The sequence below is a fragment of the Cynoglossus semilaevis genome, chromosome 8, assembly GCF_000523025.1.
Source record: "Cynoglossus semilaevis isolate Cse_v1.0 chromosome 8, Cse_v1.0, whole genome shotgun sequence".
Classification (NCBI taxonomy): Eukaryota; Metazoa; Chordata; class Actinopteri; order Pleuronectiformes; family Cynoglossidae; genus Cynoglossus; species Cynoglossus semilaevis.
The window spans coordinates 14,484,654-14,495,518 of NC_024314.1; the positions used below are offsets into that span (position 1 = coordinate 14,484,654).

The following is a 10,865-nucleotide window of genomic DNA, read 5'->3' on the forward strand; positions in this document are numbered from 1 at the left end:
GAAATTATATCTTTTCATATATATCACACCTGAGTATAAATTGCAAACCTAGCCAGGGTTTGAGAAAAAAAAAAGTGCGACTTGAAATCCGGAAAATACGCTATAATTAGAACTGACTTATCACTGTAATATCCAGACATCACTTCGGCAGTGTTAGCATTTAGCAATGTTGAGCTAACGGCAGTAGCATGGAGACTAGAGTTTAGCTTAGTTAACTTCCGAATATCTCTTCGTGTCTTTGTCTTTTCATGTGTGTCTCTCTTCATCTGTCTTTGTCTCTTCCAGGACGTCCACATGATTGTGAAGAATGCTCTGCGACTGTTCTCTCAGGACCAAACGGGCCTTGCTGACTACGCTCTGGAGTCTGGAGGTCAGTTTGTGTGTGTGCTCTGCTGTAGTCAGCCACCATAGTGGGGACTGCAATGATCGTGATAATTCATGCATATGTCCCGCAGGGGGCAGCATCGTGAGCACCCGTTGCTCTGAGTCCTACCAGACCAAGGCAGCTCTGCTGAGTCTGTTTGGTATTCCTCTCTGGTATTTCTCTCAGTCTCCTCGGACCGTCATCCAGGTAGGTTTTCATTTGTTTTTTTTAAACCCTACCTAATGTGTTTATAGGCCGTCCTGTAAACAGCGCCACCAATCTTTCCACAGCCAGATGTTCATCCAGGGAACTGTTGGGCATTCAAAGGCTCCAGGGGTTGTTTGGTGATCCGCCTCTCCATGAGGATCCTTCCCACCGCCTTCTCCCTGGAACACATTCCCAAAGCACTAGCACCAAGTGGGACGCTGCACAGCGCCCCCCGGGAGTTCAACGTCTTTGTAAGAGTGTCCCTGCTGATGGTACTAATGTTTTCATGAAGAGCTTTGTTTTGTGGACTGTTTATTTTGTTCCTCAGGGCCTGAAGGACGCGAGTGAGGAAAAAGGGAAATTGCTGGGAGTTTACACCTACAACCAGGACGGAGACGCTCTGCAGACGTTTGTCGTAACTGTCAGTAAAGTTAAATGAAATGAACGTGTGGCCATCAATGTTCACCTGTATGCTGATGATGTTAAACTGTTTCTGACAGGAGGAAAATAACCAAAGTTTCCAAATTGTGGAGGTCCAGGTTTTGTCCAACTGGGGACATAAGGACTTCACGTGCATGTATCGCTTCAGAGTTCATGGGACACCACAGGAGGGCACCAACGTCTGAGGACAAAAGTGTTGACCCCCACCTCCCCTCCAGAAGACATGGCTGCTAACAGACCTCTGGAATTAAGAAGTGCTTCAGTCGATCAATGTTTTGACAGTGACTTGGAAGCTCCGCCTCCTTTTCGTACGATTTTCTACGAGTCTGTTCAATGGCGAAAACAACATGCTGTACAGTTCCTGTTAATAGATTTGATATATTTTTTAATCCACTTTGTCCTGTATTTGACTTTCTTCTGTTTTTAGCTCAATTTTCTCCATCATAACCACATCGGTTTACATAAAAAGGCGTATTTTCTTTGAAGTTTACCAAAAGTCTTCTCTGTTGAATCACCAGGTGAGAGTTAGTCAATGTTTTCTCGTGGACCGCCAGGATCATGCCTTCAACTAATGTTACTAGTCTCTACTCTGATGGAAGAAGTTTTATTTATACAAAAACTGTTTTCTGTATATTTGTGTGTTCTTCTTAATAAAGACATAAAATAACTTTTTTTTTTGTTTGTTTTTATGTCCAGTGTGTTTCTGGTTTTTACCAAAGAAAAGATTCAAAACAAGAAGATCTCCTCTGATTGGTGGAGCTGGTCTGGATGTGGTCTGGACCTTCATGGATCCAGGAGTGGGTTTCCCTGTGGACAGGTCTCAGGGTAAGACGCAGACGACAATTCACACTCCCATTCACACCAGTGATGAGGTTAGAGTGAACAGTAAACCTCAACACTCCCTGACCCCCAACACACACACAAGTCTGTTCCAAACAGCTAAACAAATGCTAACGTGGACAGATTTGTGAAGTTCACCTTCGTCTAAAGGTTAGTTAGAAAGGGAATGACTAGTTACAACGAGGCTAAATGTAGCTTGCTAATGTCTTCCGATTTTACCACATCGTGAAGGTCAAAGGTCCAGGTGGGAGGTGGTTCTGGAGGACATTCAGTGGATCAGAGAACAGAATAATCCAATTCATACACATAGGTGGCGCTGTTTGGTCAGATATTTTATTTCAGTGTTAACATTAGGAATCACAAGCTCAACATGAATGACAGTAGTTTTCTGTTTGAGTGAAAACTCATCTAAAAACCGATTGTTTTGATTTGACTTTTTCAGGTTTTAAACACGGAGATAAAACGACGTAAAAACAATATCCGATATTTCTCCTATAAAAATAACTTTGACGTGTGTCGCACACTTTAATACTGTCTCTGCTTCCACGTGTTCACAGCTCTGATGTTGAAACAAAAAGTAAGTCCTTCGTGTGACCACTGGGAGGCACTGTCTTCTCTCAAACGTTATAAAAAAGCAGATGTTTTCTGGTAGTTTGTAAACAATACGGGTTCAAAACAAAATTAATTTTATTTTACATTTTCATTGGCAGTTATTAATGGGGGATTCGTGGGTTTACTAGTTGAGCCCTTTTTTGGGAAAGGTATTGTCATATGTTGTATTTTTAATATTTTGCACATTTGATAAGTTTGGGTTAGCGTAATTGCTGCGGTTTAGTTACAGTCATTTTACTGCTTTGGCTAAACTGTCCAATGAAAATTTTACTGCTTTGGCTAAACTGTCCAAATGGCTAACTTCTTGGTGGTGTGGTGCTGTGTGGTCCAACACTGAGTCATTCTTATGGCTGTTGTTTTTCGACTGACTCTAATTCCTCCCTGATGCCATGACAAAAAGCTTCTAGAAGGTTACAACATCAAGCGAAGGGAAATTCTAAAATCTAAAGAAGAATTTGTTGTAATTGAAAAGAAATTCAGCAGAACTGTATCAACTATATCAACCTCAGTAATAACAACACAGACTTGACAAAGATTAATAAACATGATTTACACAAACAGCCAATCACAAGCTCCTGTCACATAATCATCAATAAATCAACGTCGGATTAGTACAACCTCAAGATTCTCATCTATGGAAAAAAACTGTTTTTATATTTGGGTCAAACGTTTTCACGTGTCAGTGTTTTCTGTGTTTAAATCCAAGCTGTGTCAAATTGTGGATTTATTTTAAAAAACGTAATCTTTTGAAATGTCTGAAATAGGACCGGTGGGGAGTTGACCCTAGCCTCAGCGTTTTTTTATCTTAAAAATTAGCTTTTTCTAGAAAACACCATATCCGTCAGAGTGGCGTGTGGCCACAGCGAAGGCAGGGTAGCCCTCATAGGTAGCAAAGGCGGCCAAGTCCTGACCCAGAGACACAGCCTGCTTTAGCTGGGACGCTACGGCGGCTGAGGACGCTGGACCTGCCAGAGCGTAGCCTGTGGGAAAACGAAACAAATGTTTTACCATAAAATCAAGTGTTAGCTAAGAGATACAGTGAAAAAAGGAGGACGAACATAAGGCTGACAGCCTGGTGGAAGGACGGTTATTCTGGCTAATGAGCTACAGTCACTGGTCTCGCCACTGTTGTTCCAAACAGACATCAGGTAGTTAAGGAGTTGGGATTAAATGTTCCAATCCTACAGATAAGACAAGTACAACTGGATCACAACTAATAAAAAAGACTGCGCTGAGGCTATCTTATCTTTACAGTCATTTTGCTCAAAAATTACTCAATGGAATGAGAAGATAAAACGCAGAATAACTGGCATCTTGAGAAGATAGCTAGCTACTAGGGCTGGAAGAAAATATCAATACACTGAAATATCATGATATTTTAGTGTATTGATACTGTATCAATATTGTACAGCACTGTGTGTTTACTATGATGACAGTTTTACTACAATTATATTGTTAAAAAAAGTCAATATATTGTCGTGCCTATAGTATCACAGTGTATCGCAATATATTCAAAGATTCCAGAGCGGAGCTATATCGTATCGTTGCCTCTGTATCGTGATACAGTCGTATCGCCACACACCCCTACTAGCTACTGAAATGTGGCGACGCTTCCCAGTTCCTGAGACACAAGCTACACACAATAAAAAATAAGGTTGGTGTTAGTTTGTTACTTATGCTATGCTAATTAGGTTTTTTTAATGCTAAGCTTCAAGTGTGGACCTGAGTGGGTGAGGGAGAGTTAGTAAGCATTAGGTACGGACCTTCACATACCTGGGAAGGCTACTGAAGCCACAGTGGCAGCAGTAGCACAGCTGGCGTCTGCAGCGCCTTCTGTCTGCAGGCCCAGTGTCTGCAGGGTGAACTCGGCGGCGTGGTTTTTAGCTTCTTCTACTGCTGTGCACAGTTTAGTAGGGGTGAAGGGATGTCTGTGGACAGAGAGGCAGTTTGAGCTAGCACTGCGAAGAAGAACAGGTACAAGCTATAGTAGTTGGTACTGTATTTAAAGTACTAAAGTCATTATCAGTAGCAGTTGCATCTGTGTCTAGTAGTTAGGTCACTGTGTTAGTATTCTTTGTGGCGTTAGTGTTAGCATCCATAGTAGTACCAACAGTATCAACGAGCATCCATAGTAGTACCAACAGTATCACAGTATAACAGAAGCATTAGCATTAGCTTCGGTGGAACTAAAAGGCTTAGTACATACTTGGACCTGCATTGCCATTGGAAGCAATGGTAGTATTGGGAGTATTAGTGGTCGTAGTATATGCAGTACTCCTAGTGTTGTTAAAGGCACATATTTTTAGTAGTGGCAGCATTAGCATGAGTCTTAGCATTGTTAGCAGGAGTAACATGAGCAGTACAAGTACATGTTGGGGTACTGTGTAGCCAGTGCTGGGACTGTGATCTTGTAGAGGAAGAGTTGTCTCTGGTCTGGACCAATGGCAGAGTGGAGCTGGTAGACCGGTTGTCCCCAGTTGTTCTTTTGACACAGTTCCTCCAGAACCTGAGACAAGAACGGAGAAGTTAGCAGTAAAAGTTAGCCATATGTCCTCGCCACCCTGCCACAAATAAGTAACGACGCCGTACTACAGGGTCCATACTGATGATGACATCACTTCCTGTTACCTGTGGTGCAGGTTTGATGGCAGCTGCTTTCAGGCTCAGGGGGGTCAGCTCCATGCCGGGCAGCAGGTCGTACAGCTTCTCCTCCGTCTGCTTGTCTGCCTTCAGACTGTAGGAAGGACCGCCAGCACCATTTCCCACTGTGCCGCGACCGACGACTCCACCCCCGGTGGTGTAGGCCAGGTATCCCCGCCCACCCAGCCCCCTCTCCCCCGCAGCCCCTACAGGTACAGTCATGTAAATTTCTACAGGAGACCGAAAAGGCAGTGAAATCAATCAAATCACCAGAAATCAAGCAGGGAAGAAGAATCACACAGGTGTGGCGTTCACGGTCCTCACGTCAACTCTGATTACAGGGATCTCAGCTGATTCTCAGTACACTCGTTGATTCACCAGTTACTGATTGGTTCAGATTCTCACCTCGAACAGACGGCGTCCTGATCAGACCTCGCCCCCCGATGTGAGCCTTGGCTGTAGGGAAGCGGAACTGACCCGGAATAGCAGCGTAGGCCTGAGGGGCGTAAAACACCGGTGCTCCGAGGTAGGCTGCTGACGGGTCGTAGACCTGCAGGTACAGACCAGACATTCAGAAATGGTTCAAGATACGGGGCCACAGACCCCGATGGGCCAACCGGTGCCTATCGTGGTCTTTCTGTAGTACCTGTCCAACGGGGTAGGTGGAGTAGTCACTCTGCAGTAGAGCTCCTCCTCGTCCTCCTGTCCCTCTGGTGTACCGGACATAACTGTCCTTGTCCACAGGTTTGGCCAGAGTGACCTCGATGGGAGAACCATCTACCAGCTGAGGCCCAGAGAAGAAGAATGTGGGTGAGGTCACTGGGGCGGGCTAATGTGACCTAATGTGGTTGGTCCAGCTGCATGTTGGTCCCCAGTTATGGACAATGGTAGGCCCTGGTGGACAGCCTACCTTTCCGTTAAGGGCCTTTATGGCGTTGATGGCGTCGTCTCTCTGTGAGAAGTGGACGAAGGCGTAGTCCCTGATCTTCTTCACTCGCTCCACTGCACCTGTAATGCAAAACCATTCACCTGGTTTAATTTTTTTTTTATTTTTACAGGCTGTAGTCTTCAACCTGAGGACTATTTTTCCAGGAGGTTAAACATCGGGGCGTGGACCTGGCTTCAGGCTGTTGAACTCTTTCTCGATGGTCTCCTCTGTGGTCTGCAGCATCAGGTTTCTGACGTACAGTATCTTCACAGTTGACATGGTGTCCTCGTCCACCTCCACCTCTGGCTCCGCCCAGTCCACAGCAATGGCGTGGCCCCACAGCTGGATTCTACCTGGACCACAAAGAACTGGTAGGACCGGGTTTTTTTTTTCAAACTCACAGGGTTTGTTTCGGGTCAATAAAAAGCAGTTCTGGTTCTTAAATAAGTCCGGCCCTCGTCGCCTGGAGGTTCTGGAGCTTCTTCACATCTGACCCAGACAGAACCTCCCTAAAACCTAAACACTGAAACATTTCAAACCTGCTGGAGGTTTTAGGATCTTTTATCACGTTCACTGTGTCACGTGTCCTAGTTTGTGATTGGCTCATGATACCACGTGATGGTCTCTACATCAGAGAGTGAGGAATGTTAGTAGCGTCACGTTGTTATCCAGAGGGCTGAGCTCTCTCTTCGTACCTGGCAGCAGTTTGCGTCGAGCCATGGCCGCCGCTCGGTGACTCTCGTATTCCACGAAAGCAAAGCCTCTGTTCTTGGATTTGTCGGCAGCGCTGGGGTAGACGATGACCTCCACGACCCCCTCGGTGACTTTCCTCATTTCAGCCAGAATCTCTTCTCTCTTCTTGGCTTTAGGAATCCCTCCCACAAACAAACGGCAGTTGTCGACGCTGGCACATACGCCAAGAAGGCGTCCGTTCCTAGAGGGCGAGGTGTAAAGACAATAAGGGTGTGGACGTTGGACCCCACGGAGTCTGGACCAAATCCTTACCTGATTTCATGGTTGTTGAGTTGTTTAATGGCGGCTCTGGCCTCTTGTTTGGTGCTGAAGGTGACGAAGGCGTAGCCTCGGTTGTTTCCGTTGAAGTCCATCATCATCCTGACCTCGTAGATCTTTCCAAACTGAAGACAGAAAGACAGAAATCACAACATCCTGATGCCACTGAAGTGTCCTCAGCTGAAATTCAAGACAAAAACTCTTCAACAGCTAGTTAGAAATATGACAGAAAACAACCAACAACCAAGATGTGACACAGCAGGAGCAGCTGTCGGCCATTTTGGTTTTGTAAAAGTCACTCTCTGAGACCCCTGGACTGAGAGTCACAGCAGAAAATGTGAAATGTGAGTCAGAGATGTAGCCAGACATAAAAGATCGATGACCCTGGTGGTAGAACCACCAAAGGAACATTCAGACCTAGGGTTCTGGACCTGGTTCCTCTCACCTTCTCACACAGTGGAACCAGTTCATCTTCAAACAGATCTCTTGGTAGTTTTCCCACAAAGATCTCACTTCCACGTTCTGGTGGTGGACCGTCCCAGCTGGGTGGAGGTCCACCGTACCGCCGCTGACCGTTCTCCTGAGCCCACCCAAAACAGAAACCAAAACAAACACAACTGATTAGAACTAGCTAAACTAAATAGAAAGATAACTGATTAGAACTAGCTAAACTAAATAAAAGAAACAATAGGGGGCGCCTGTATCACAAAATAATAAGGTAAACTGAGTTCTTAATATAAAGCATGTATACTAATGAGTGGGTGGGTTTATACGTATACATTATCAACAGTTGGGGGTCTCCGCTCCATCACGTTATCAGTTTGGAGGTCCTTGAAAACCCCTGCATCATGTGGTCCGTACCTGTCGTAGTTGGTATCCTGTACGTTGTGTTAGAATACACAGAGCCGCCTCCTTCTGTGCTGCTGCTCCTCCGTCCCCTCCTGCTTTCTGATTGGTTTCCATTGGATTTGATTGACAGTGAATGTGAATCAGGGAAATTAGGGGTGCTCACTGAAAAACAGTATATACATATATATATAAAGGTGTTGGTGTGTGTGGTTTCCCTTCAAATTTGGATTATAGGTTCCAAAGCTGCTGTTGAACAGTGAGTGTGTTCCAACACTGCTGAAAGAAATGTCTTTTATTCTGAAACACTCGTTGGTTTGTAACATGAAGTGATAATGTGGGGAATGTTCAGGTAATTGAATTCATTTTTTCATCATTACTCTCCTGAATCATGTATCAATCTTCAAAGAGTGTGTGTGTGCAGTTTTTGTGTGTTTTGTGCTGCAGCTTGTTTTTGCTGCGGACATCAGATCCGTCAGTGTGAGGTCAAGGTCTGTCCTCTAATCATTGACTGAGGCTGTGGACATGCTGAGACATTCAGGGTTCAGTTCTGGACGTGTAAATAGAAACGTTTTATGATAATTCTTACTAAAGATTCTTCGTGAGAGCCAAAGTCACCGTTTTGTTTTCTTACCAAAGTATTCTTTCAGCCGTACAGTGAGTCGACTCCATCAAAACCCAGCTGTGCTCCAGCTAACGTAGCCTTTGAAGCTAACTTCTGGCTACATTCAGTTAAAACTGTACTTCTTAACTCTATTTTACCTGCTAGCTGTAGCTAACTTCAGGTGACCCTTACTCCTAACATATCAACGTAAGCCAACCAAGCTATCATAGCCTGTAAGGCTACACTCTGGTGAACATCAGATAAACCTTCCTAGCCTGAACATCTAGGCATTGGTTTATATTGGATGTAAAAAGTCTTCAGGTCACTTCACTCCAATTTAATGTGATGTCAAAGTGTTTAATTGAAAAAAAAAATCTGACTTGACTTTGCCTAGGAAATAATGATTTCTACATTGTAGCTAACACATTAGCCGCAATGACCTCACTGACACTGTTGGTAGAAAACAGGCAGCGACAGAGATCAACCAATCAATACTGCTGATAAAGATGTGTCCATACACAAACACACACAAACACACACTTATCTTCGCTTCTCTGCAAGGCTGTTTCAGATGATGTCAGCTAGCATGCTAATCTCAACGCTCAACAAAAACTAACATGAGGAGCTCACTGTGCTACACCAAAGTCCACGGAGAAAACCAATGATTTTAGTTCACAGAAACACACTGATGCCTCCTGTGGTCAGTTTGTGAACAGAGGGTTTCAAACAGTGAAGTCACAAAATAACACATTTGAACTTAGTGATGAGGCAGCGTCAGATCAAGTCACTGATTCTCTCCCTGACTTCACTGTGTTTGACTAGTCGAGTCTGCCATGTGATGAATCACCGACTCAACTTGCTCCTTCTTCATTAAGTTTTTTTTTTTTTTTTTTTTTTTTACTTTCCTAAAAGGGAGCCATCTTTTGTGGAGATCCACCATGCACACACACAGTTTTGAGGACAGGGGGCGCTTTTGAGTCAGTTATTTTTTTGGTCCACAACATAACAAATGCACTATAAAGTAGCAGCAGTTTAATGAACTAATATTTATGACAGAGTATGAAGACAGAATAAGGCTCTCTCTCCCTCTCTCTCTCTCTCTCTCTCTCTCTCTCTCTCTCTCTTTTCCATCTTCCATTAATTCTTTCAACATGTTTTTTCACTACAGTGTCTCTGATGGTCACAGAGCAAAGAAGAAGGAAAGGTGAAAAGTTGACAAAGACACAGTCAGCTCTCTCGCTCCCTCTCTCTCCCTCTCCCTCTCTCTCTCTCCCTCTCTCTCCCTCTGATATACAGTAAATAAAATCTTAAAACATTGAAAAAAGAAAGAAAACTGTCAAACTGACCTGAGCAATTTCAGAGATCACCTCCCTCTGATCAGAGCTGTGTCATTCTGAACCATGTGTGTGTGTATGTTCACGTGTCATCACGGACCTGTGTGTGTGTTTCTGTGTGCGTGTGTGTGTGTGATCACATCATATCAAACTCCAAAGGTTCACTGTCCTGGTGTTAGCTTTATGAGCTGCTCAGGTTAATGGTTAACCTGCTGCTATCTCCCCACACAAACACACACACACACACAGACACACACACACACACACACTGTCTGTGTCAGGAGGTCTTTGAACATCATTATCTGGATTTTCGTTTCTTTTCTCTCCTCCCCTCCACACACACTCATACCTGAGGATTAACTTGTACAAATCTATGATTAAACCTAATCTTAATCCTAACCTAAGAATAATTCTGATCCTAACTCCAAGTTAAATCTAAAACCCTAACTCCTCTCAGGCGCAGTGAGGACTAAAAGCCTCTAGAGGGCGACTGAGTGACGTACTAGTGAATCCGTCTGTATTTTACGGGTGCACTCACACTAGGACCGTCGACTGAAGAGCGGATCCTCGGCCACTGTGAACCCGAACCAGGAGACATTTCCTTCAGGCCAGAGTTGTAGTTTCACACGGTGTGAATCTGCTGCTGCAGTTACCTGTAATGACACAGTTGAGTGCACAGAGGGCGCCATAGCAACATAGAAAAACAAGCCCTTCTTGATGGAGCCTGCGTTTTAGTGAAGAATCCAATCAAAGACTGAAGAGACAACGGTCATCAGTCGGTCTGTTAAAGGGACAGTTCAGTGTTTACACTAAAACAGACAAAAACATTGTCATTGGACTGTTGTAGGTCTGTTGTTGGTCTGTTGTTAGACTGTTGTTGGTCTGTTGTTGGTCTGTTGTTGGACTGTCGTTGGACTGTTGTTGGTCTGTCGTTGGTCTGTTGTTGGACTGTTGTTGGTCTTTTGTTGGACTGTTGTTGGACTGTTGTTAGACTGTTGTTGGTCTGTTGTTGGACTGTTATTGGACTGTTGTTGGACA

At 44.3% G+C, this 10,865-nt stretch overlaps 2 protein-coding genes across 4 annotated transcripts in view; one reads left to right on the plus strand and one right to left on the minus strand.

Moving 5' to 3' along the window:
• Positions 1-2,417, plus strand: part of LOC103382241 (SUN domain-containing protein 1-like) — an 8,127-nt gene extending 5,710 nt beyond the window's left edge. The window contains exons 17-21 of the mRNA XM_025058133.1: positions 130-370; positions 456-571; positions 655-822; positions 900-992; positions 1,072-2,417. Of these exons, the coding sequence (XP_024913901.1) occupies positions 130-370; positions 456-571; positions 655-822; positions 900-992; positions 1,072-1,197 (744 nt within the window). The 3' untranslated portion in view covers positions 1,198-2,417. The remainder of the gene's footprint in view (positions 1-129; positions 371-455; positions 572-654; positions 823-899; positions 993-1,071) is intronic.
• Positions 2,418-2,828: 411 nt separating this feature from the next.
• On the minus strand, positions 2,829-9,994 carry a1cf (apobec1 complementation factor). Of its 3 annotated transcripts, none has more exons than XM_025057432.1 (13): positions 9,840-9,994; positions 7,905-8,054; positions 7,489-7,623; positions 7,038-7,168; positions 6,728-6,966; positions 6,221-6,385; positions 6,015-6,112; positions 5,751-5,888; positions 5,510-5,654; positions 5,093-5,310; positions 4,834-4,970; positions 4,238-4,392; positions 2,829-3,444 (listed from the first exon to the last, which is right to left on the minus strand). In XM_025057432.1, exons 2-13 carry the CDS (start codon positions 8,004-8,006, stop codon positions 3,287-3,289), a joined length of 1,821 nt encoding a protein of 606 aa, XP_024913200.1. In that variant the 5' UTR covers positions 8,007-8,054; positions 9,840-9,994; the 3' UTR covers positions 2,829-3,286. The 3 variants fall into 3 exon arrangements, with proteins under 3 accessions (XP_024913200.1, XP_016890035.1, XP_024913201.1); XM_017034546.2 differs by having other exon boundaries at positions 5,093-5,334; XM_025057433.1 differs by having other exon boundaries at positions 3,305-3,444; positions 4,228-4,392; positions 5,093-5,334.
• Positions 9,995-10,865: the final 871 nt, after the last annotated feature.

Bases quoted from the DNA above. Each gene is read 5' to 3' on its own strand.
- a1cf (XM_017034546.2), bottom strand. From the start codon at position 8,006: ATGGAAACCAATCAGAAAGCAGGAGGGGACGGAGGAGCAGCAGCACAG. The intron at 5,889-6,014 runs GTAGGCTGTCCA...TCTGGGCCTCAG, and splicing joins TAAAGGCCCTTAACGGAAAG to CTGGTAGATGGTTCTCCCAT. The intron at 5,655-5,750 runs GTACTACAGAAA...CTGTACCTGCAG, and splicing joins CCACCTACCCCGTTGGACAG to GTCTACGACCCGTCAGCAGC.